The sequence below is a fragment of the Epinephelus fuscoguttatus genome, linkage group LG23, assembly GCF_011397635.1.
Source record: "Epinephelus fuscoguttatus linkage group LG23, E.fuscoguttatus.final_Chr_v1".
In the NCBI taxonomy this organism is placed as follows: Eukaryota; Metazoa; Chordata; class Actinopteri; order Perciformes; family Serranidae; genus Epinephelus; species Epinephelus fuscoguttatus.
The window spans coordinates 20,706,643-20,733,026 of record NC_064774.1 but is presented as its reverse complement, the minus strand read 5'-3'; the positions used below and the strand labels follow the sequence as shown (position 1 = coordinate 20,733,026).

Here is a 26,384-nt window from a genome sequence, read left to right as displayed (position 1 = left end):
AGAAGGCGAGGGGTGCGGAATCAGAAGAGTGTGATGACAAGGGATGAGTAGCAGGGAAGTAGTAGCGGTGGATCCAGGAGCCGAAAGGAGGACACACACACACACACACACACACACACAAGGCAGCGTGCGGTGTCTCAAAGGCAGGTGGGAACACTCATTCTGAAACGTCGTGGCAGGAAAACACCACACAGCCACGGGCAGATGAAAACCAGAGATGCAGAGGCAGAACTTGTGGTCAGGGACAGAAGGCTGGTGAATTTACTGGGACACAGACAACATAGACAGGGTCGATACCAGGAGATCAAGCCGCATAAAGTCATAGAGCACAATCTGGCACTAAGGGAAAGGCAGCAGCTGCTTAAATGCAGTGAGTGCTGATGAGGAGCAGCTGTGCGCACAGGTGAGTGGAGTTGTCTTGATCAGGGGGGCGTGGCTGGCAGGTAGAGCAGAAAAGCATAGGGAGAGCAGGGGAGCAGAAAGCAGGCTGTGACAACATCTAATCATACATTTATCAAAACTAGGCTAGGGGGCTGGCAAATTTGAAACAAAGTCCCACTCTTTGAGCATAATGCAGGATCATGCATATGCAGCATCATGGGAGATGGAATCCTTGTCGCCAAGAAAGCGCAAAAGGGAATAGAAAAGGCAGCGTGACCGGCAAATTTAAAAAACGAAGGCCCACATCGCGGTAGCCTTTCCCAGGTGGAAAGAGCTGCTGAGGGAGAATGGTAATGCAATCACAGGCCAGCGTTGGCTGTTAGCCGCTAGCCGCTGTTAGCGGCCAGTCGCTAACAGCCTCATCCCTCTCCTCGCATCACTGCGCCGCTGTTAGCCGCTGTTAGCACTGGCCTGTGATTGTATTACCTTTCTCCTTCAGCAGCTCTCTCCACCTGGGAAAGGCAACCCCAGTGCTGACCCTTGTTTTTTAATTCGCCGGTCACGCTGCCTTTTTGATTCCCTTTTGCACTTTCTTGGCGACGAGGATTCCGTCTCCCGTGATGCTGCATCATACATGATCCTGCATTATGCTCAAAGAGTGGGACTTTGTTATGCGGCAGTAGTCAGTCAGTCAGTAGCGGCGCAGTAATGCAAGGAGAGGGATGAGGTGTGTGAGGTTGAGCCACTTGTCAGTTGTCAAAGGACAAGACGTGATTGGTTTGTTTCAGTTTACATCTGCCCCAACAGTCCTACTCGGCCTTACTCTGCCTCTGATTGGCCTACCCTGACATTCTTACCTTAACCCTAACCAGTCTTACTCCTCTTGCCTGAACCTAACCAATCCAACCAACAAAGGCAAAGAGCACTAACCAGTTGGAGGAAGAGCAAGCAGGTCATACCTTCGATACCTTAGGAAACGCAAATTTGCCTTCTTTACTGTTTAGTATATTATAAGCACACATTAAACATGGCTTAATAGAAACAATTTCAAACACAAGTTCACAAATCAGCTTCACTATAACTCACAGCATTCACAGACAAAGCACTTGTCTTTAACTGGACACGTTTTCCCCACAAATACAACATGCTAATGTTATTAGCACAAGCCTATGGCATTTTACATTGTATAAATTAGCCTAGCAGCTAGCAGACTTTTCATCTACTGTTTTGAGGCCAGGGACCACAGCAACATTTAACAAAGGTGATATTCGGCTCAATTACAACTCACACGGTTCACTGACAAAACATCTGTCTTATACTAAACACGTTTTCCAAACAAATACAACATGCTAACGTTATTAGCGGGAACTGCCCATTGGTCCAACATCCCATTGTTCCAACCATATTAGACCCATTGTTCCGAAGTCCCGTTGTTCCGAAATCATCATGATGCCCTGTGGTTAAGGTCTGGTTAGGTTTAGGCACAAAAAACACTTGGTTAGGGTCAGGAAAAGATCATGGTGTGGGTTAAAATGAAAAACAAAGTGACAAACACATAAGCTGTGAGCCTGCTCTGCCTCAAGCCTTTCCCAGCTGACCCAGAGCTGGTCGCGGCGCACCGTCAAGGTAGAAATACGCATGCCGGGAGCCGTTCAGCACCACGGACCGTCAGACTAATGGGATGTTGGACCAATGACATGGACCCGTTATTAGCACAAGTCTTTAGCATTTAACATTGTATAAATTAGCCTAGTGACAAGCCAAGATTTCCTATTGAAATGCTATTTTGTGGAGGCTTTATTGTCTTCACAATTTATTGTCTCTTTTCTGTGAAATCAAAGTAAATAAAAGCTTTGTTTCCACTGAGGGAAATGGTTTCAGCTTACAAACATAGACAGGAAGTTTGCGTCACCTTGATGTGTAATTAAGTATAAAAAGTTTAAATCCCGCTTTAGTTTGCAAATTTAGATTTTATGGATGAAGTTCAAGATCAAATACTTTCAGAATCATTATCGGTCAAACACACCAACAGTATACAGCAGTTGAGATGCAGGGCTTCAACTGGTAATGGAGCATTTTACATTGTAATATTACCGCTTTTACCAAAGTAAAGGTTCTGAATACATTTTCCAGCACTGATAATGGAAACAGTGTCATGTACTGTAGATGAATCCTGTAATGTGTTTGTATAACCATTGGGTAGCGCTGTGGAGCTCTTTATTTTCTGAGAGAAAGGCCTTGATCATTCTATGATGTCATCCTCAGTGAAGTTATCATATGACACACACCCTATTTGTACAGGCAGACACACACACACACACACACACACCTACCTAATTATTGGATCTCAACTCAAATGATTAAAATAATATCTCCATGTACTTAACTGGAATCAAAGAGTAGACTGAAGCAACATGAAATCAGTGAGAAACAGGAAAGTAGTGGGAGAGTTAGCCTTCGGTGTTTTGATTGCTGTGAGACTGAGGGAGCAGGGGCCCACCCAAGGGAGATGGAAGCTGTGGATGAGAGAGGAGGAGGAGGAGAAGGGAAAAAAAATAGTGAGAGGTGGACAGAGAGAAGAGTGAGAGTGAGGACGAGGGGAGCGCAGAGAGGACAGTGCAGAGAGAAAACTCTCCTCTTCCCCCCACGCTGTGAAATCAAATTCACTGACTCACTCTGAAGTCGTCAGCTTATCTGAAAGAGTAACGCTCACAAAAGACACCAGCAGCGCGGCGGGGAGTGTCGGGGCTTTTGGTTGGGCAATCTTTCCAAGAAGACACAACCCCCTTTTGGCCAATCACTGTTTAGACAATGACTGTGCAGACCTTTGTGGAGACATATGCAGACTGCTGAGTGATGAGTCACCAGTTAGTCAGTGCTGGATACTGCATCTGAGCCTGTTCAAATGCCTCGAGACTTGGAAATGATTCAGGACTCATGCATCTGCACATGCTCAGATGTGACTTTCACCAGCTGTGTGAATTTAGAAGTGTTATTATGACTACAAGTCATCAAGTTTCAAGCGGAAATAGACACATTCTTTTGCTTGAACTTGAATGTGCAATGTAATGGTTACAGAATAATGACACCACTGACGTTTGGATTGGCTCCCTGAAAGCCTCACTTTCACTATATCTACAGGTCTGTATGCCACTGGGTACAATATCCTGGTAGAATAAAGACACAGTTCATGGCAAAAATAGAGTGTCAACCATTACGTCACCAAAACAGGAAGATGACAGCACTTTTGTTTTGTGTGGTAGTATATAGCTATCAGTAGCTGTCCCAAGTGACCAAAGAGAACCAATGTAAGTTCTTTGCAGTTAGCAGTAGCGGAAACAGTGGACGGTGGACCAACCAAAGTAGCTTGCTAACCGCTGAGGTAACAGAAAAGCAATAAAGGGCTGAAAACTTGTCTGTTTCCCCTTAAAAAAATGACCAGATTTTTCACTTAAGTCACTTCCTTCTGTGTAAACAATGTCTTAATATGATGAGATAATCTAGATATTCACATATATCATGGGCACAACAAGAGCATGGTGGTAATGTGTCATAACAAGGTAGGTTTGAGGCCTACAATCATGTTCTCCACAGTGTGAATCATAGTCACTTTGGTGATCTCCTGACTTTTCATGTGGCACCACCATCACGCCCAAGGGTGTATGTTTCATTTCAACACTGGTGGGTGGGGACGCAGATGAAACAAGGGTGTGGGGGTCCTTGTCGAACACCTTATACCTGCATTCTAGTGAATTTTTATGCATCAGTTCATGGTGTAAACATCCTTAATTTTGGAAAACAACTGTGCATTCCAATACCCATACTACCATATTATATAGTATGCCAGGAAAAGATTCAGTACGTCCCAATACATAGTATGTCAAATGCAGTATGCCAAAGATACCAGGATGTTCTACTACATCCAGTCTGATTTTGCGGTATGTAGCCAGCATGCCTTTCTGGTTATTCTGACCCATAATCCCCTGCACAGCAGTGTAACATTAAAGTAAGTAGTAAGTCCTGAATGTGTGCACACTGCATGCAACAGTGTGTACTTTTTAAGGGCAGCTGCAGTACCTACTAAAAGTTAAAAGAAAAAGTATGTGATTTGGAACACACCCCAGAAGTCTTGTTCTACCGCCATGTTTTTACTGGAGGTGACAAATGCACATGCTCCCCCGAAAATCTACTCCCTTGATCATTCCAAACATTACTGATATTCAAATCAGATGTACTTTGTGTTTGCTGGTAATTAGTAAACGTCTAGCATGCTAACCTACTTAGCTAGGATGGTTAACTTGGCAACATCAGCGTGCTAGCACTGTCTTTGTGAGCATGTTAGCATGCTAACATTATTTGCTCATAGCTCTTGTTTTCCAAATATTCTCTACATTAGTTAGGAGGAGTTAAAAACAACTTAAAAAAGGGGAAATCACTCATTAGCTGAACTGCTGACAGCTCCTAAACATATGATGACAGGTCACAAGTAGACATTGCTTCATTTTAGGTGGTCAAAGGTCAAAAGGTTTGGGGACTAGAGTGTTAAACAGATCATGGACACACTGTGAATCAACAGTCTGCAGGCAGTTAGGAGTCTAACAGCGGTACAGTGTGATAGCACACGATGTGGATATTAAAGTTAGCAGTGGCCAATGTTTTATTGCAGTGAGCCAAGTAACACAGCTGATAGGGAAATTAAAACAAAGTACACCCTCATGTCCAAGTAACAGATGAATCCAAAGCAAAGAAGAGTTTTAATTTCACTGTCGCTTTGATGGATGAGTGACGAGTATATGGACGCACATCAGCAAGGACATTTGTCTGGCATGCTGCAGCTGAGAGAGGATGAGTGAAAGAGGACAGAAACACCTCTTTAATGGACTTGTCAAAGGGAGTAACGCCATTACAAAGTGTTGCCAGTTGGGCGTATGCATGCACGCACGCAGATGAGCATGTCCCCTTGGCCACACGCATGCACACACAGGCACTTTTATCCCCCACTTTACTCCACTCCGACACCCTGCGTGTAACCCCTCCAGGCATGGACGAGTGTGTGCCACCTGGTGTGACTGAGCAGACAGAAGAGAGTGGAGACAGCGAAGAGAGAAACTAAATTGGCTGTGGCCTCTGTCTCAGGAGTAGCCAGCCCCTGGGTTAGGTGCTATTCTTATAGAGGGCAGTGAGAGGTCTCCAGCTCCCCTGGTACACAAACCACTTTATAGGATCCCACATCATGTTTTGATGGCCTCCTGGGATTGTGGGGGAGGTGTTATCCGATGACAAGTGTGAGAGAAAGGGAGAGGAAATTGAGCTTTGACGCAGGTGGATTTCTTTGTGGATAAAAAGGCAACTTCTAAGCGCAGTCGAAATGTCGAAATCCAGTTTTAATTCTCCTCGAATATGGAGCCCAAAGACTGACAATCACTTGGTAGAAAAAAAAGGAGAGCTTTATTTCCTTCTCTAATCAGTTGATGAAACAAATAAAATCTTCAGGTTCATATTCACATTTTTGGGTCTCTGCTAAAACATGTTTACATGCTTTAATGTTCAAAAAACTTTATTTTTCTCACACTGTCTGCCTGTACATACCTGTATTCACCTATGCCCAAAACACATCTGTTTTAGCACCTGTCTCTTTAAGCCCCCCTTTAAGCCCAGTCTGCTCTGATTGGTCAGCATTTCCAGGTCTTCTGTTTCTTGATGTCTCTGCACCATCACTGCAACTAGTAGTCCTCATTTAGGGCCATTAGACGCTAAGTCACCCACATATTTACGATATTAATGTGATTATTATATATTTTGGGCGGGGCAACAATGGTTTGAGCGCACGTCACACACTGAGCGAGCCGCCTGTTAATGACGCTGTCGGCAAAGCAGTAATGATTGTGCTAAGTGGCTAATGGGCATGTAGCTACTTCCATGTTTCTGGGTAGCCCTGCACTAAAATGATCAACTTTGTCATGTTTATCAGACTGAATATTTACAGAAGAAGGGAAAGATATCTGTCGGCTGTGATTGGTTTGTAACATGACTCCTGTCTGACTGCTGAGCGTGGCCTCTTCCTGTCTCTGTCCTTTCAAATTAAATTCCCACATGGTCCAGTCATATAGGTTTTGATTTATTTTGACAAGGTGCAGCTCCTAATAGAGTTTCACTTTTTTTTCCCTTCTTCCTGCAACTAAGCGACCAATGATGACCTTTCTGGTCGATGAATGTTTGGTCAACTATTAGGGGGAAGCCCTAAAAATTGCTAATGTGTGCATCCAAGATTACGTGTTTCCCTGATGTCAGCATGTAGCTACATGCAGCAGCGTATGTGATGTAAACACTGAGTAGTGTGCCTGGAGCAGATGACCATATAAAGAATCTGTTACAAGTAACAGATCTGATGATATGATCATGTAATTCCATTTTTTATTTTAATGTTATCTGATCATTTTTCAGAACTGTTTGTCAGTTTTGGGGCTCCATATTACAAATGTGTTTGACATCTCTAAAAAGTGTAAACCTGGAGGGGATCATGCTTTGGTCATGTGTGTGTGTGAGTATCTGTCTGTTTGGAGCTAACCTTGCTGAACTACTGGACCAATCAACCTAATATTTTGTTTGCACATTTATGTCTGTTATATTCAAGGATCTCTTGTGGTTGTGGTGATTCACAACTGTTGAAAAACCTGTTTGTTTTTCACTGACTGCTCGCTCCTCTTGATCAGTTGGGGCCACAAGTTTTCTGGTAATCAGCTCGGCTAAAACAAGCCATACCAGCTGGCTCAAGAACTGCATAGAAAAGTTTAGTCTCATATTAAACTATATCATATGCACCTTAATTCTATACCTGATATATTAAGATCCACCACAAGATGAATAAATCCCCATTATTAGTGATCTTCGCTGCTAACTTGACCATAAGGGAGCTGGGAGGGACAATGTCACCGGCCGCAGCTCTCCACGGCCCACCTGTGACCCAGTTTTGTTCCACACATCATCAAAGCACACTGGGAGTGTGGAGCATTTTGCCTGCTGAGTGCACTTTTCTATATTTTTTTAAATACATGAACTTACAGCACGCCTCTCAAGGCTCTATCACAAAAACACTGAGAAAGATAAGAAAAAATGACAGCAGGGATGACGTCAATCTTTAATGGCGGACGGCCTGAAATGTCTTCATTTAACATTTTCATAAAAACTCATTTTGATCACCTTTTTTTTTGGTTTCAAACAAACAAACAAACCTCTGCAATTCACTGAAATACAGTTTCTCCTTACAGCGGCTAAGGTACATAAATATCAACAGTACTGTATGCATTAAGAAAAAGAAAAGAAGAACACACACATGCCGTGAACATGCACAGAACACACAGGTACGCACATGGTATACTGAAACGAGAAAGGAATAGTTCTCACTGACAAAGAGAGGGGGAGGGGATCATCATATTCATTTCCAGAAACTTCTGTACCGCACTGCTGGCAACACACACAAAGATCCATTCGTTCAAAGTTTTTCTCTGGATTTCACAGTGAATTATGTAGGTAAAACAGTATTCATATATCAGATACAAACACAAAAAAAGAAGCTCTAGAAAATTACCAAATGAATATACAATTAAACTTACAATAATACTTACAATGAATTATATGATGGGCATCTTCTATGAACTTTAAAAACATAATACCCATAAAAACACACACGCACACGCACACCTTATAAATACTTGTTCTAATAAATTTGGTGCCACACTTGGCTTAAAAAATGTCTGTAAAAGCAAAAACTGCTCCAGAAAATCAGTCGGCAATATGTGCATATTATTATTATTATTCATTACAAACACTGACTATACGACTCAACCACTCCGATATGATTGTACACACCTGGGCTAAACATTACAGGGAAGATTGTTTTTCTTTTCTGATCGTCTCATCACTGAAGTGTGACTCGGCCCCGTCAGCAGAGGACAAGAACCGTTGTTTGTTTTTGTACGAATGCAACATGAATGAGGATTTTGGCGTCAAGATGTCACAGAAATATGATCACTCGATGATATGTCAAACAGCAAAGACGTTATTGCAGGCCCAGAATACACAAAGATTACAAAAGATTTTTTTTTAAACACTCCAATCATCACTATGTAAATTCAAAATTTACAAAAGCAGGTTGAATCACGTTGGCTCCCTAAAAATAGACAAAAGGGACAAATTGCTTAAAGTGAACATCCTTTCAGACGCGGAGTGGCTCTTTGGAGTGACACCAAAAGAGACATGCAGCAAAAATAATGTCATACTTCATAAGAAATCAGACTGAGGACTACAAAGCAGTCAAAAACGGAATAATTCCACTAGCCTAGATAGCTCTCCAGTGTAAAAAATAAAATGCTTTGGTCTTTTGTTTCTCTATACTGTGCTGCTGTCCTCCTGCTACACGATGAAGGAGCACGTTACTTATTATAGCAGGGCTCAGTTTGCTGTGTTTTGTCTTTAGGGTCACTCTATCTTCACCGGTCGACGGCATCTTCCTGTCAACGCCTCTTTCAACACATCTGATTACCTCTAACTGCAAAATTAGGAGCTGGATCAGGTGTGTTTTTCTCACTCAGAGTCATGATGGACAAAGGACTAATATGTTCGTTTCATAAAGACGACACACATGAGCAAACCTAAATCCACACAGTATGTAGAAAAGACAAGAGCAAACCCACAGGACTGCTTTGGTATAGCAGGGGCGACTTACCATTTTATAATGGCACAAACAGGAAGGGCTAAAAATAAAAATAAAAATAAAAGTATGAAAGTTCCTCACACACTTTAGCACAACATGAACCAATCAAACATTTCAAACATTGTCTTGATTACAAAAATACTTTTTTGTATTTCTTTAAAATATCTAAAAATGTACAGCATCGTTTTTTTTCTTCTTTTTTTTTGCAAAGTCATGCTTCAACATGTATTTAATAATCATAATAACATTAATATGAATGATATACAGAATAGTAATAATTATAGTCATATAATAACGTTACCGGGCAGCGCTTTAGCCACACGTTCAGAAGTCTGGCCTTGCAAAGTGGCTGCATAAAACGTGTTTTGCACTCCTTTGGCGGGCTGTCTTTTTACACTTGCATATACAGAATGCACAGCAAGAGCTAACGTCAGACAGGCGATGCAGTCAACTGGTAAACAAAGGGTGTGTGCGCCTTTGTCATGCATGCCTGGTACCTTTCACGGAGGTGTCAGAGGAGGTGTAGCCAAAGCGCTGCCGGTAAATCTCGAGTATGTAACAGTATAAAAAAGAGTTGGAAGGAGTTTGTGGGAGGGAGGGGCAGGGAGTCGATGTGTGATGGAGGCTGGGGTCTAGTATGTCCTGAGGCCCATGAGGCTGCTGTTGCCTAAGAGAGACAGACAGAGACAAGAAAAGGGGGTGAGGTTGCCATGGTTGCCGCACACGAACCTTGTACACTAATGAAAACACAGGGGGATCGTGTGGAACTGTTGCATGACACAAACACATTCGCACAGCTGTAAAAATCACACACACAGACGGTACTTTATTATGGGCACACACACTTACATACGCACAAAAACGTGTTTCTTGTTTTCCCCTCAATTTATCACACTTGCCTTTGTGACGCCAAGACCACACACACATTCATCCCACAAATATCTAACGCTGCGATCCTGGGTTTGTTTTCAAAACACTTTGTGTTGAGCAAAACCTGAAATGTACACAGATGAAAGTTGACATGCTGTCAATATGGCTTGGTGCTGCTGTGTTCATTCCTGCAGATATCTTTGGCAGTGCAATGCCATCTCCCCCACAAAAATATAAAAAAAAACTAGGCTTTCACAGCTTCTTCCACAAATCTACACTTTCAAATCAGACACAGTGCAGGGAGGGAGAGGCGAGGTGAGATTTACACCTTTTGTCCTCGCCTGTTGGGATCAATGGTTGTGAAGGCCGAGCCGTAAAACTCACCGACGGTACGCTGCTCCGTGAGCCGGAGTCAGGTCAGTCCTCCTGGTTTCTAATTGGACACGAGAGGCAATCAGCAACGCCCGTCACAGCCGGCCACGGCCACCATCACACATCAGGAACCTGAGGACACAGCGGCGGCAGAGTGAACAGGCTGCAGGAGGGTTTCTGGTGAGGCTGTATCCACCCACTATAGACTCAGCGATTGTTGAGAGTTGTGTGGTGTTATTTTAAAGGGTTAAATAGTCACTGCCACTTTTGCCAAATGAGTCAAATTCAAGAGCTGCACTCAAACAAGACAGGACCTTATGATATGAAGCTCCTTATCACTGTCATGGCAAAGTACAGCTGTGTACAGAGCTGAGCTGAGTATAGCTATAAAGGAATACTCCGCTAATTTAGCACCACACTTCCTATTAGATAGTGGGCTCAGAGAGGAAAGGATCTTACACTTCCCATAATGCAACTCAAGCTGTCATTAGATGCTCTCTGTCTGGTTAATGCCCACACCTTTTACACTTCACCCCCAGGTAGGACTGCACTGTTAACTGAGTATTAATCATGACCATGATTTTGGCTACCCAAAATTACATGAACATGATCAAATGGGTTCTCTGCTCATAGAAAACTCTTCGCACTTCCTAAACTCATAGTCAGTCAGGCTGCTACCTGTGCACCCTGGAAGGACACTGAATTCAGACGAAGAAGGACCTCGTTTTAAGTCTTTTTTTTGATGCACAGACTTGTTAAATAACAGGGATGCAGCACACATAGAAGTGAAAGCATGGCTCTGTTTATGCAAATGAGAAAGTTCAATGACAATATTTTGTCCCTAAAACCAATAAATAATCATGATCTCAATATTGACTCAAAAATCATGATTATCATTCTGGCCATAATCGTGCAGCCCTACCCTCGGTTTGTACTGCAGGCTTCCTTGAAAGTGGTTAGTCTCCAAGCCCATGCTGAGATTACTCAAGCGATGTCTCTAAAGTAATTTTCTCAGCCTCAACACAACTCCTCCAGAGTCACAGAAGACACTGTACAAGTGTTTACTCAGAACACACTTAACCAGTAAACTGATTACTACATGTAAAATCAGCTGACTGCTCCATTAAAGAGGCAGTTTTGCTATGTTTTGCAAAATCTTTCAAGCTCAAAGTCCAGCTGTGACCAACAGGATGTCAGCTGACAACAGCCTTAAATACTTATGTTGAACTTGTGCCTAACAACCATATCTCCCATGATCCCTCCCCACCGCAGCTCCACTACCCGCCCCGCCAACACACTGAAGAGAAAGGTCAGCCCTCCGACCCCTCAACCACCCCCAGATGTATCACCAAAAATAGACGTCTCTAAGAGACCGTGGTAACTCGGGTTCAGGGGGGGAGGCAGAGGAGGGGGGGCTCTTTGGAACAATAAACAATTAGAAAACATAACATGACCTTAAGAGAAAGAAAGAAAGAGAGGCAGACTGTTGCAGGCAAAGAAGGGAGATGGGTTGGGAAGTGTTCCCCGCTCAGAGAACAGTGCGTTTGAGGAAGGGGGCACGGCTGGCCTAGCTAATGCCCTGTTGCGCGTTCAATCAAGGGTGAGGGAATCGATGCGTTATACAGCCGCTCGGCTAAGCTGATGCGACGCATACTTCCAGACCACCCTATTTGTTCTGGCTGAGACGCCAAGGTTAAAGATTGGGTTGATCATTGAACATGTCTGTGCGGATTAGGGAAAGGTTTAGTGATTTGCGGGCTTAATGTGTTACATCCAATAACTTGGCCCAGGCACATAATGTGAGATAGGTAAACAAGTAGTGTTTGAGAATGTGGGAGGCGACTGGGTTTCTCATGAATGTGTGCACTGTTTCCTTTTATTCAGCTTGGCTTCATGCAGCAAATATTCCTGTGTGTGTTATCAGTGATAACTGATCTCGTGCTGCAAATGAAGGGATGGCTTGTTCAAATTTATACCCAACACTTGACTTTGCTTTGCTTTAGCTCTACACGGTCTATAATATATGTTGAAGGATCACAATGCAGTTCAACAAATTTACGACAAATCGCTCAAAGTACATCTTACCCTGCTGCAAACACTGCTGTGATTTAGAAAGTTGAATTTTAGTTTTTGCGGTGTGTTCAAGTGCAACTTTTTAGCCAAGAAACAGCCAACGTGAGGTAATGCAAGAGTTGGTCTTCATCACTACTAGTTCTTTGATGTTGGTTTGGTGTGACTGAGCAGTCAAGAAAAAAGCATTGAAAAAATCCATTGCCCAAATTCAAATATAGTCAGGGAAAATATAAACTTCTAATTCACGAGCTAAAACTTGCACAAACATTCATATGGTTCTTAAAGATTTCTACCTGTGCAGCACGGCCATGAAAAAAGCCCCGTCTGAAGCCCCTTTAATCCAGAGAAAAGCCTTTAGGCCCTGGCTGTGTTTCTCACATACCAGCTATAGCTGCTGGAGCTGGGTGGTGATGAATGCAGCTGCTGACATGTATCTAGCTCCTCAGACCTGGTGCAGGGACAAGGCCACGGTGTAGCTATACTGTATATATATATGTGTGTGTGTGTGTGTGTGTGTCAGTAGGGGGTGAAGGAATAAAGTCCCACTTCCTTATTAGAAGGGGCCCCAGCTGGCCCTCAGCTCTCCAGTGGGAGTTAGTCCAATGTTGCACAGGAACCACTGGTTTTGTCGGGCTATTGGCCAAAAAGCTCCTCAGGGCAGGAAGCCAGACTACACACACACATACTCACACACACATTAGTCGCTCTCAGGTTCACACACAAGCATGCATGACACACACACACTACACTCCCCCACCATGTCTTGTCAGATGGAAAATCCGGATTACCTTTCCCTCCAGTTCACTAGGCATTAATGTCCACTATTAGGTTGTCTTTGGATCTCGCTCTGTGCCGGAGCATGAATGTCAAATATAATTCTGCTTCACAAACATTCAGATGAATGACCAGCCTAAGCCTCCAGGGGTATTACAATAACAATAACTTACAACGTAATGTGTTTTTAAAGAGTCAACAGTGGGTAGCTACCTGTTTCAACTTGCATGAAGTGGCACTGCTGTAAGTAAACTTTTCAACATGGCACTTCCTCCGACAGGCAGGTTGCCAGGCGATTTGGACAACTCATTACCCGCGGTGACTAAAGACCCCTGAGCACTTCCTCACTTTCAGCTGTTCACACACACACGTTCAAGTCTCCCACAGTTAGACTTCCTAAGGCGAGCCACATACTCTGTGAGAAGTCCCTGTCCGTCAGATGCCGAGACAACCACTGACCGACCACAAGTCTCTCAGGACTGCGGAGCCGTAAGCTTCTTTGAATTCCCATTGTGAAGGTTCGCTGTCACCAGACGCCTTGAGCATGAGTAACAGTTCACCAGCCCTGCCTCTTATTCAATGCACACGAGCCATCAACAGCAGACAGATTGGACAATAGTAGTGCAACACAGACAGCTTCTCTCTGTAACCTCAGCTCAAGTTTATTCTTCTTGTCTTGCAGCTAAAATTGTTCTCAAAGTGTTTCACAAGCGCTGTGCTGAACGGATTGCATTGCACAAATAAGTAACACCCTCGTCACAGCCCACATCAAGACATCAAGTAACTGTGTTCCCAACTTGTCTCTGCTGAACGGACATGAAGGGCCAAAAAACACAAGCTGTTTGTTTGCAAAGCTGCAAAATGTCAGGGACAAACAGAGCAGCAAGGCTAACTCAACACTGACTGCTGACTCTAGAAAATGACCAGCATTTTCTTCTTTAACTACAAGGGCACTCAGAGAGAGCAGACCTTTGCCAAGGCCAAATGCCCTATCATGCAATTTTAATGAAAGTGAGAAACAATTTGTGTATCCACCCCTTGATTCTAATCTGCTCCAAGATTTAGGGTTTGTTTGATCCGCACTCAACTCTTCCACCAAGTTTCATGAAATCTGGGCCAGTAGTTTTCTCGTAATCAAACCTGAAAACAAAACCTCCTTGGCTGAGGTAATTATGGTTACCATAAAGATAAAGTGAATCATACTAGAAGTCCTTTTTAGGCATGCGTTATCCAGACGTTGCGCTAGACTTTTTTCATTTTGACCGTCAGGGTCAAAAAATCCGGTCATAATCTATTTTTACCGGTCATTTTAATTTTCGTTTTTAAATGATAATAAAGATATTCAAAGACATTTAGCTTTCATTTGTTCGTTTTTAATAAATCCAACAAGCAAGTTATAAAGTGTGCATTAATAAGGACATGAACGAAAAGATGAACAGACATGCACACACCCGTGCCATCAGGCTTTGCCCTGGACACACCGGACGGCACTAACGCGTCCGGTGTGTCCAGGGCGTTATGTAGTTATGTCTGTAGGCTCAGTGACACAAAATTAAAATTGTAATGAAGTGATTATGGCATTGAAATATGTGTTTGGTTATGCACTGTTGTGTTATTTTAAATTATAAACATGGTATTTTCCTCACGTTCCTCAGTGCGTGCTGTTGTTATTTTATTCTGAAAATTGGCCGGATTCGCCCGTCTTTTCTGTGTCCGACTTCCTGTTTGGTACGATCCGCTCTATCCAGCTTGACAGAAACGCTCGCGGCTCGCGTGAAAAATAGACCAGACGCCGAACTGAAGCGCTGCCTCCGTGGGCGCTCCGCTCTGCTCAGCAGCCTGTGTGGACAGTCAGATAGGTTAACATGGGCGCTGACTGAAAACTGCCTCCGCTGCTGGGCGCTGCGCTTCGGTTCCGCGTCCGGTGTGTCCAGGGCGTTATGTCAACAACTCTACATGAAGCAGATGAATGACTTTTTTTCTGCAGACAGTGTGAAAACGGCAGCCACTTAAACCACTGACTGTGCACTCCGCCGCCAAGTGGGCAGGGGCGGTAATTGCAACTGGTCAAACTGACTGACGGCCTTCAGATTTTCCGGTCATTGTTGTAAAAATCCGGTCAATGACCGAGAATATCTGGTTAACGCGACCCCTGGCATTATCTGATAAATCTCCAAAGCTGAGACCATGGTTCTCTGCCAGAAAGTGGTGAACTGCCCGCTCAGGGTTGGTGGAGAGTTACTTCCTCAAGCGAGGGAGTTCAAGCATCTCAGGGTCTTGTTCACGAGGGAAGGTAGAATGGAGCGTGAGATGGATCGACGGTTTGGTGTGGCTTCTGCAGTGATGCGGGAAATTACGATTTCAATTTACTGGTCCGCCTACGTCCCAACCCCCACCTATGGTCATGAGCTCTGGGAAGTGACCGAAAGAATGAGATCGCGGATACAAGTGGCCAGTGGGTAGATAATTTTGCATAAATTTGTCTCCAATATCTTTTTATCTATTTATCTGTCTTTGAGATTTCTGCCTCCACCACAATACAATAAAGCTGAAAGGAATTAATAGTTAAAATGTCTGATGTTCATATTACATGAGCCAAAGTTTAAAATAATGAGGTAACTGTATGTAATAGTAATCCCTGTGAGCAAAAACTGTGCAGAGATGCTGAGATTCGTGAGACCTTGTAACACTGACCAGTCGGAGCGGACAAGTTTTTCGGGAGGGGACAGTCACCAACACAGGTGGTCCAGCACAGACAGCATGAGAAAAATAAAGTGTTATTAAATTAAAGCAGAAGCCCAAAATACAAAATATGAACCTAAAAATGAGCAGAATAGGTCCTCTTTAAAAATAACATCTAAAACATTCAACAGCGTCACCTCTTTTGAGAAAAAGTGTCCACATTATTCTGGATAATTCTGACATCACCGTGGACAATCTTGCCAAAGGACTTGTTTCATAGAAAACTCTTCACAGCATGGTCTGTGGTTTTCCAGAGTAACTTGAAACTGCTGACTTATTAATGTGTCATTTCTCAATGCTATGACAACCAGCAACAAAATTCCTTTCACCTCAGTGGTGTTGGGATGGTAGCAGAGACGTCAGTGACAGATAAATCAAAACCTGGACGGCTAAATCTATCAGCGTGAAAAGATACTAGCAGAAGTGAGAAAATCTGTTTTTTGACATTTGGATGACCTGAATCTTTGTGTTTGTGTGCGTGCTGTGGGCCCTGTGTTTGGGCATGTACGCTGCACACTACATAATTTGAGTGTGCTGCATATGTGTATATCTGCTGCAGTGGCCTGTAATTATCACAATATTCTGACTGGATGTCTCAGCTTCACTTCACCCTCCACTGAGAGCCGGATGTGGGGATGTTGTTGTTTCACTGAGGGGCTAATATCCACTGGGGCAGCCTGACCGGCCAAATGACTTCCTCCTGGTTTGATAGAGGAGTAATTATTTCCTCAGAAGCCCCTCCCTCCTCCACTCCCTTCCTCCTTTACCCCCCTAACACAGACGAAATCCCCAAAACATCAAATTACTCTAAGAGCTTTTTTCCTCATGCAGCATGTCTCCGTCTTTGGAAACAGATAAGTCAGCTATGATGCAGGGTTACAAGGGGACAGCACGGGACTAGCACCAATCAACAGCTTGATGAATGTTAGCCTCCACGCTACCCACCCACTCCTCACTCACTCCCTAAGGGGTCGGGAGAACATGTTTCTTCCTGTCCTGAGACATTGTCGGGAGGTTACTGGTGACAGTGCGACTGGCGCCGAGTGCAAACACACACAGACACAGTCAGCCAACACGGATACACACACTGGCGGGGGGTTTGTTGTGCTTTGTGGTTTTGTTATTCTGCAAGCAGCACAGCGAGGCACATGTGCTGTGTAGCTCATGCGTGGTTACAGTTGACTCATGTACTTATCAAAGCACTTATTAGAATCCAACTGCTCTGCGCACTGTCTGCGGCTCCACTGAAATTAATTCATCTGCAATTTATTTTAAACAAAGCCCCATGCTCATCATTTTTTTAATAAAGATTCATAAAAAAGGCCCTTCCGGCAGTACCCAGGTACCTCAGCAGTTCACGGTGTATATTCCACATTTACGACCTTTTGGAGCATCACATCCTCCGTCTCCTTCTGTCTTTATAATTCTCCACTGTGTGCTTTGTCATAATGCGGAAATGCCAAAAAACGTTTTTAAATTAAAAAATGTATTTCATCCTGCCAGCATTTGACAAAATGACAAACACGCCCTAATATCTGCAGTACAGTACCAACACTATTATAGGACAATATTCAGTGTGTTTTTATGGCGATGTGCGAGCACTGCACACAATAATAAACTTTTCCTCACATACAAGTGCAATAAATGGAACCAATAAGTTCCCTCTGATCCTCCACAAAAACTACTCAGCATGCATAATCTTAATGAATAAAAATAGTGTGAAAAGTGGATTTTTTTTTCTGAAATCGTAGAGAATCATCATCATTTAATCATCAGTGGAGAGAAGAGTGTTCAGATCCTCCACTTAAAGCTGCAGTAATCAATATTTTTACTTTAATGATGGATAAAAATTCCATGTAACATGACGGGTCGCTTGTGGTGATGAACCCACAGAGAATTATTACCCGAATGAGCTCTACAGAGAATTTCCGCCTCTTCTTGCTAAAAATGTACTATTTTTGTGTACACTCACCACATTTATTGTATTTATTTTTTTATACTTTTTGTTTGTAAACATTTTTTATGTTCACTAAGTACAGGAACAAAAGCAAGGAAAAGAAAAAAGATAAGCAGTACACAGGGGGAAAAAAAAGACAAGTATAAGGTTATGGGATGTTTACAAAGACATGACAAATCCTAATAATTTAAAGTAAGGTGTCATATATGGTACGTACAATAATCATGTGGAATCTGTCTCATTTGCTAAATAAACACACCATTTTCTCCAACATTTTTCCCCCAGTTCTTTTTGAAGTCGTACGGAGTAGGTAGCTAGTCAAAGGCAGCAACTTGCTAACTATTAGCAGCTAAAGACAGGATATTAGGGCCAGGTGATGTCTACCAAATTGCCATAGGACTATGTCCACAGTGAAAGTGAAACGATCATATCGTTATCGATGTTACTGCGAAATATACCTGTGAACTGAAAAAAAAAAAAGCTGTCAGCCCAGCAGATGTGAGCTGATATTGAGCAGTGATGGTGCTAAAAAAAGGGGTACCTCTTCATCCATCTGGCAATAAGTAAATGTGTGACACTCCTTAAAATACATATTCGTCAGCTCTAAAATGCTTAATATTTGTACCCTGGTGTCCACCTTCAATTGCACTCGCAAAAACAACTGGAGCACCGTTGATAAATTAAAATCGTTACCTTTAAGTCACAATGTTGGGCTCAGTGGTCAATGACTGTCAGCCATCGCCAATGGAATATGGCATTATCCATCAGCCCAACTCTACAGGATATTTCATTCAAGTTAGCTGAGACTTGAGGTGCCAAAGTAGTTCACCTGATTGGGCATGTGCATCATATGTCTAGGCTGAGTCGTTACCGCAGCTGTCTGGGCTCTTTGCTACATATCAACCCCTCTCCCCTGCATTTCTTGTCTCTTTCCAAGCTATTACTATCCGCGATAAGCAGAAATGCTGAAAAACTAAAACATCTTTTAAACAAAGAGTTACAACAGAGCTAAACGGACAGTGAATGTTCGCAATAGTCAGGTCGTCTGAAGCATAACTCCAAAAGAATGCTTTTCCTGCTCTGTGTCTGTGTTCACACAACACGTGGACAATGTGTATGTAGACATAGAAGATTCAGCACTAGAATGTAACGACAGTTTCAAACTTGGCAACATAAACATTTTGAATGGGTCCCTTTTATTTCCTGCTGGATTGTTTTGCAGTGAATGACATCAGCTGACAGCCAGTAAACACAGATCCAATCTGTTGCCTAGTAATGTAAATCCAGTGAAACGGCCTATAGCTGTGAAATAAATGTAGTGACATAAATAGTACGTCTGAAATGTAAGTTGTAGTGACGTTCAGCAAAGAAATACTCAAGTAAAGTACAAGTATCTGAGAGCTGTGCTCAAGCACAGTGCTTGAGGGGGTGTACTGAGTGACTTTCACCGCTGGTTATAATAACATTACCTATCAAAGCAGCTGATATTAGCATTTTAATCATATTTGCTGAGCTCTACCCTGTCTGTTTTATTAAAACATCGGCATCTGAGCTCGTTGTATATTCTGTTTGACTCGCTGCCTTTGATGCCTGAGATCAAGCATCACATCAATAGGAAGAGTCGACCCTCTCTACCTTGTGACCGGAGTGGGGGAAAATAATGGAGTTCCCCTTTAAATCCCATCTTTCATGTCTCATGACGATGTGCGAGGAGTGGCTCTGGTTTCAGTGACCCACTCCGCTTAACACTCCCACATTTACTTCTAAAAGGCTAATTTGTTTCCTGTTTTGCGTCGGCATTTGATGTCAACTAGCAGAAACGTGACTAATTAGCTGGTTAGTTCGACAGTGAGCTCAATGGAGGTTTTTTCTATGTGAGGTTTGAGGGCACAAAGAGGGCACTCATGGAGTAACACCCTGTGATATTCCCGACATATGTTTAGGAATATCTCTGCGCCTGTTTAAACAAAGTGTCATAACATTTACTGAAGCTTTCTTTACGGCACGGCACAACGTACACTTCTTGGTCACTGTAGGGCTGTGTGTGTATATGTGTGTGTGTATATGTGTGTGTTGTTACTCACACATACTTCAGCAGAACTGCCTGGACTTCCATCCCTGAGGAGTTCCATCTGCAGGTGGGAGCCAGCGAATCTAAACACATGTAATCACAGATACATTAACACACGAGCACACATACACACATAAAAATTATATCACAAATTATATTTATACAAACTTTAATGTAATACACAATTTACAGAGCACTTTTGCTGTACTAAAGGTTTGTTTTTTAAATCTCACTATTTCAAGGAATAAAGACATTTAAAGGAATAATTTCAGATTTTGAGAAATATGCTTTTTTGTTTTTGCTGAGAGTTACATCTGCATAGCAAATATATAGACCAAATCACAATGCTTGCTTGCAATAACTTGCAGGTAGAAAACCTGTGTCATGTCAGCTATTTAAAATGAAACAACGCTGCCTCAATTAATTAAATTTTTGCCACACAAAAAATGGCCTTACACCCACAAAAATCAACATCCATATGAGTGTACACTATTTAGAATATTTTCACAACTTAACCTTGCCATCAGACAGCCCTGAAGCCTCACTAAAGGCAACATCTCAAAGCCACTAGGCTCCATTGACGAAAACAGAAATTTTAATGTGCAGTACGAGGGAGATGACTGTCTGCAGCTGCCTCCATCACTTAATGTGTGAGGTAAAGCAAAGAAAATATTCCAAATATGCTGTATATTTAAATTAATATTGATTTCTTTGGTGGCTAAAATATGTTTTGCTGCAGCCCCGTCCACAGAAGGACTTTGCTTAGCTTCTGTGTCGGTAGATTTATTTTATCAAAAATGCTAGGAGTACCTAAAATAAGTACAGCAGAAACCAATGTTAATTTTGTTAACGAAAACTATGACAAAAATTTTTCATCAACCTTTTTTCCATGACCATAATAATCTATGCTTCATTTTTGTTGGCAAGACAAGACTTGTCAAAAATGTAAATGGTGGACTATTGGACATTGAATTATCTTCTTGTAATTATCTTCAAATGCCACTAGCAAACTCCAGTAAATAGTCTGTGCCACAATGTTTTTCTAGCCAGCAAAAACACTCACACCAGAGCAGCGTCAGCCATTGTTGCAAATTATGATGAAAATATGAAAATAATCAGCTGTGTGTGTCTGACTAAAACACAGACTAAAATGTGACTAGCAACTAATAAGTAATTAATAAGCATTTTCGTCTCAAGACTAACTCTTTAAATGTTACAGTTAAGGCTGAAAACGACAACAGAAATAAACAAGTTTCACATATCTCCGTTATTCAAATCAATTAACAGTTGTCTACCTGGAAGTGACTGTTGTTCTTGTTAGCATGACTTCACAATGATTCTGTGTATAGCCAGTGGCGGTTAGCTTAGCTTAGCAAAAGACTGGAAACAATCTTCCTTGATGATGCCAGGCAAACAGCAAAAATTCAAAGATGTCTGGATCTGTCCAAGGCTCTGAATATCACTAATTAATATTATACATTGTATTTCATTTGTTTACTCAAAAGTATGACAACAATTGTGGTTTTCACAGGGTGGTTATGTAGTATAACATTTCCAGGAGCTTCTGCTGTGTCAACCTCAAGGAGGGCTAACTGTTTGCTCTCTTTTCAGTCTTTATGCTAAGATAAGCTAACGGCTGCTAGCTGTGGCTGCATATTTACTACACAGACATGAGAGTTCTTTGAATGTTCTCATCCAACTCCAGGCAAGAGAACAAATTAGCATATTTGCCAATAATATCCCTTTAACTCAAAAAGATTTTAGTTATTCTTTCTCATTCAGTAGATTTTCGCCACTGGCTTGTCTTTGCACAAGACATTTACAACAGAGGGGCGTATTGTTTTTATGAGATTTATTGCTTTGCTAACTGTCCAGCTGCTAAAATTAACTAGCAATCCAATAACATGACTGTACTCTCACTAGAAGAGATGACAGCAGCTGATTAACCAGGGAGCCAGAAAGCTGAGCTCATGTTAACATAAATTAGATTTGATCATTTAGCCTCATGTGCGTGTGTGCCGTAAGATGTGGTAATATACATATTTTTATGTCTCACATCAGCATCTACTCAAGGTCAGAAGAGGCTGTGAGATGCTAACATTACGCACAACCCCCTACTGAAATCACAAAGCCAGATTCTCTTTGTGTGTGTCAGCGTGTGCTCACATACCCGACGCACATGTAAAAATGCCAGCTCGGCAGATTCATCTTGCGCTCATCTCAAATTCTGACATCATCTCAGCTTCAGCTTTAGTGTCTTCGCTAGGGGCCTTTACACTGAAATAACCTTAGCATCTGCATTATATATGGTAATATAGTCTATGGATTCTCTAGCTGAGATAAAAGTCATTAATAACCCAGAAACTGTAACAATTTGAGCTTAAAATATAGCAAAGTACTGAGAAATCATTGCAAGCTTCAAAAAACATCCACAAAAATCAGAACCAGTACGTCTTATACTGAGATCCGCACCGAACAGGCTCCATGAGAAGAATTTCACGAGATCAATAATGAACTCTGATGTGAACTCGCAGTGGAGCTGGGCAGATTAGAAGGCCTCAATAAACTGGATCATGGTTGGTTGAAAAAGGGGGATTTCAGTAATGAAGTAGGTGATGGTCAAATGATGATGCAAACCTTTCAAGCCGCTGAAGCTTTCAGTTGTGCGGATAGTGCTACTAATTGAGATAAATAAAGTGACATGGTATGAGAGAGGGTCGGAAAGCTAGTGACTGGTTGCTATCAGCATAAACTGGTCATTCAACTTCTACTGTCTGAGCATGTGCCATTCTGAATTAAAGGAACAGCTCATTCTCAGGGGACATTTTGTATTTCCTTTTAAGAGCACTTCACTTTAAGGTAGACTTTAGCCACAAAATGGTGACTCATCAATTACTCAGCACGTGTTACGCTGAATTTGTGAAGAAATCTGCTCGCATGCCTTCACAGTGAACGAAATACTGAGAAAATTCTTCCTGAATTGGACTAAAAATAAAAATGACATCAAAACATTGACATTTGAATTCTGCTTAACCGAATGCATGAGCAGAATTCAAACTCACTCGCTTGTCCAAGCATGTATTTTAGATAGTAAAGTTTGAGTGAATATGCATGTGTTTGGGGAATACAGACCTTATGACTTGATAAATGAGAGTTTGTAAACAGATGTTTTTATATTTTTTTTGCTGTTGTTTAACATGGACCCCATTTACTCCAATTAGATTTTTCTCTGTTTTTGGATTCTTTGTTCACAGTGGATATATGCCAGGAAGACAAAGTTTTCTTCACAAATTCAACATAAAACAGGGTGACTAACTGGTGTACAAATCATCATTTTGTGGGTGGAGTCTTCCTTTAAAAGTCAGTAAAACCCATGGATGCCTTCCTTGGTGAACAGCAAGATTAATTTAGTTTAGTTCGATTCCTGGAAGTCTGTGGGATCAGGTAGCAGTTCCTCTCAAGAGAAGTGTATAACAGCATTACACATCTGCAAAGATGGACTGCGAATAAAATATTCATACAGTCAATTATTTCACTATTGATAAACAAATCTGACATATTAAATTCCTGATCCATTTCCTGCTTTTATGGAGCAGATGAACACAACTATCCGTATTTCAGAAACGGCAGGTTTAAGCTATAATGTGATAATAAGATAATAAGATAATATTTTGGAAAAGAGATTTATTTGAGCTGCTACTTGATACCATAGACATCACTGAAATGAGCTGAGGATTCAACAGAACTTCAAACTGCAAGTATGAAATTGCCTAACTGTAAGAAAAATAGGAGGACCCCTTTGATTAGGGATAAGAGCTGATCAGTAAATCTGTAAATCTACAAATGACAGAGACCGGGCGGTGTGAGCTCTGAGGTGCATCTGTGGCATGGAGCAGAGAGTGATTTCAGGGCTGACGGCAGCAGCTGTTTGTGCAGTGGGCTCGGGAAAAGGTGAAGGGCAGTGGTCGAGGTGGTGGTGGTGGTGGTGGTAATGGTGGGGGGAGGAGGGGTGGGTTTGCAGGTTACCTGAGCGTGGAGCGAGGAGGGGTAGGTGAAAGCGGGTGGGAGGGCCGGCGACAGCTCCGCCGGGTACAGCGGGTATGACGCCCACACATCTGGGCTGCTGGGATATAGAGCAGGCACTGTGAGCTCATCTGTGGAAAGAAGAAGAGGAGGAGTGGAGTGAGGAGAGTGGCCAGTGGATGGGTGGGTGGCTACAGAGACAGGGTGGAGGTGGCGGTGGTGTGGGTGGTCGTGGAGGTGCACTAAAGGTGAACTATCTGAAGTAGCTTCCTCTCGTTTTATTTGTTTAAACCAACTGACCGTTTGCTAAACCCTCAAACAGGGATTGTCCAATCGTTGCTTAGCAACCTTAACTAGGCATGACAGGCCTGTCAAGCCTTTGATTTCTCAACATGCCAAAGCAGAGTGCATTGGGCTGTAGTAAGAGCGATAAAACTTGGCAGATTGTTATCGGGTTTGGAGGATGGTGTGTTTTCTTTTTTAACATTTCCAAAACCAAAAACACAAAGGTGAAATTTTTTATCTGCTCAAATCAAGGTACAGTTGTTTGCATGTCAATCTGCTAGCTAATGACCTGCACTAATAACCATGCTTTTAGAGTTTAGGCATTCCTGGCAGCTCTGTACTGCTTTTTACTGGATATGTGTAAGACTACACTCCAGCAACCCCAGCCAATGACACCAGAGACAACCTTCTGTTTGTCAAACGTCCAAACATATCGGTTATTCCTCATTCTAAAAGCATTTTCTCTTGTCACTTTCAGTGAAAACATACAGTTTGAAATATGAAAAAGTCTGTAATCTCAGCAGCTAAACAGCTTTATGGTAGAACTAAATAACCTGGTTTTCCTATCATACTTAAAATATTGTGACGGTCTAGCTCTATGCTGCAATACAAGAACACCACCATTCCTAAAGGAATATTTCACCTGCAAAATGACTACTTGTATATCAATTACACACTGATTGTATCTTGAATCTGTTAAGAAAACTTGTTTTTCTTGCATGCCTCCACAGTGAATGGAGAATCCAAAAAAAAAAAAAAACCATTCCCCATGAATTGAAGTAAACAGTAACCTCATTTAACGACAACAAAACTATACCAAAACATCAGTTTACAAACTCTCACAAAACTGGTGCAGTATAATCCAAATCTCACATATCCAGTCACATGCAGTACTTCCCAAATACATGCATTTTTGCTAAAACATTACGATTTAAAACACATCAGTACAAACAGTCTCAAATGCTTGATAAATGAGACTTGAATTATACTGCACGAGCTGTGTGAGTATTTGAAAATGGATGTTTTGACATACTTTTTCTTTGATAAACATGAGCCCCAGTGACTTGGGTTCATTAAGAAGGTTTGCGTTTTTTGGATTCTCCGTTCACCGTGGAAGCATGCGAGAAAAATCAAGTTTTCTTGACATATTTACCTTAACTGCATGAGTAATCTATATAAAAATGGTCATTTTGTGGGTAAAGTACTCTTTTAATTTAGCCTTCTACACTGATGTCTAATTGGCGTATGAAATGATGAGGATGCTGACTATTTTGCTTGAGACATGTAAATACAACCTCAGCATTTACTGAGCCCAGTGTCTTGTAGGAAGATAGTATGTAGCATCAAGTCCTTTTACCCCATTCTTTAAGTCAGCCAGAGATGGCATTTTCAAACAACTACTGTTAGCTTGATTGGCTAGTTAGCTACGAGGGTGGGGTTTAAATTTAAAGTGGGTGGGACCTTATCAGAAGTTATTTTAAGCCTGAAATTGATTTGGGTAGATCAGGAGATGCTATATTTATTATTAAACTATATATATTCATCAGTCTCAGAATTGAGATTCAGGTCATTTTTGATCAAAAGAGATTGAAAGCAGGTACCCATGTGAGGCTTGCCCTTCATCAGGAGTACAGACATTGACACATTTTACTCATGTAGTACTCATATACGTTATCTGTACTGGATACTTGTTTAATCTGAATATTTGGCTCAATACTATTAGCTTTTTCCAGTTGTCATTTGAAAAAGTAAAAGATTAAAAATAAAAAGCCTACATTTGTGTATGTCTGTCTGAAATCAAGGACACATTGCTTCAAAAACAGTTTCCAGTGGTTAATCTGTCCCTGTTATTATTGTAAACTGCATATGTCCCGTGTGAGAATGGAAAGCTTAACAGGCGTAGTAACACTCACTAAGGAGCTGGGATTACCAGGCAGTCAATTATACTCCCCTAAAATCAGTAAAGCTGACTTAATTCAGGAAAAAATGAGAGGAAACCATCCCAGATATGATGATTTACTCACTGGGTCGAATATAAAGTGACTATGGAAAAAACAGAGCGTAGTGCTGAGTGAAGAGATAGGTGACAGTGCAGAGTGGTACAGAGTAGGTGTACATTTAAA

The 26,384-nt window shown here is 41.9% G+C and overlaps 1 protein-coding gene across 6 annotated transcripts in view; it reads right to left on the bottom strand.

Moving 5' to 3' along the window:
- Window positions 1–7,507: 7,507 nt before the first annotated feature.
- LOC125883369 (RNA-binding protein with multiple splicing-like) overlaps window positions 7,508–26,384 on the bottom strand; it is a 52,120-nt gene continuing 33,243 nt past the window's right edge. Inside the window, exons 6-8 of one of the 6 annotated variants that reach the window (XR_007448486.1) lie at window positions 19,973–20,036; window positions 10,349–10,468; window positions 9,620–9,761 (exon numbers count right to left, since the gene is read on the bottom strand). Coding sequence is in view for 4 of the 6 variants with exons in the window: in XM_049567584.1 (XP_049423541.1) it covers window positions 9,575–9,761; window positions 19,967–20,036 (257 nt within the window). In the remaining 2 variants the exon portion in view is untranslated. Of the gene's footprint in view, window positions 9,762–10,347; window positions 10,469–19,966; window positions 20,037–23,979; window positions 24,108–26,384 lie in introns of those variants that run through there. The other 5 variants (XR_007448485.1, XM_049567587.1, XM_049567585.1 and 2 more) reach the window with 5 other exon arrangements.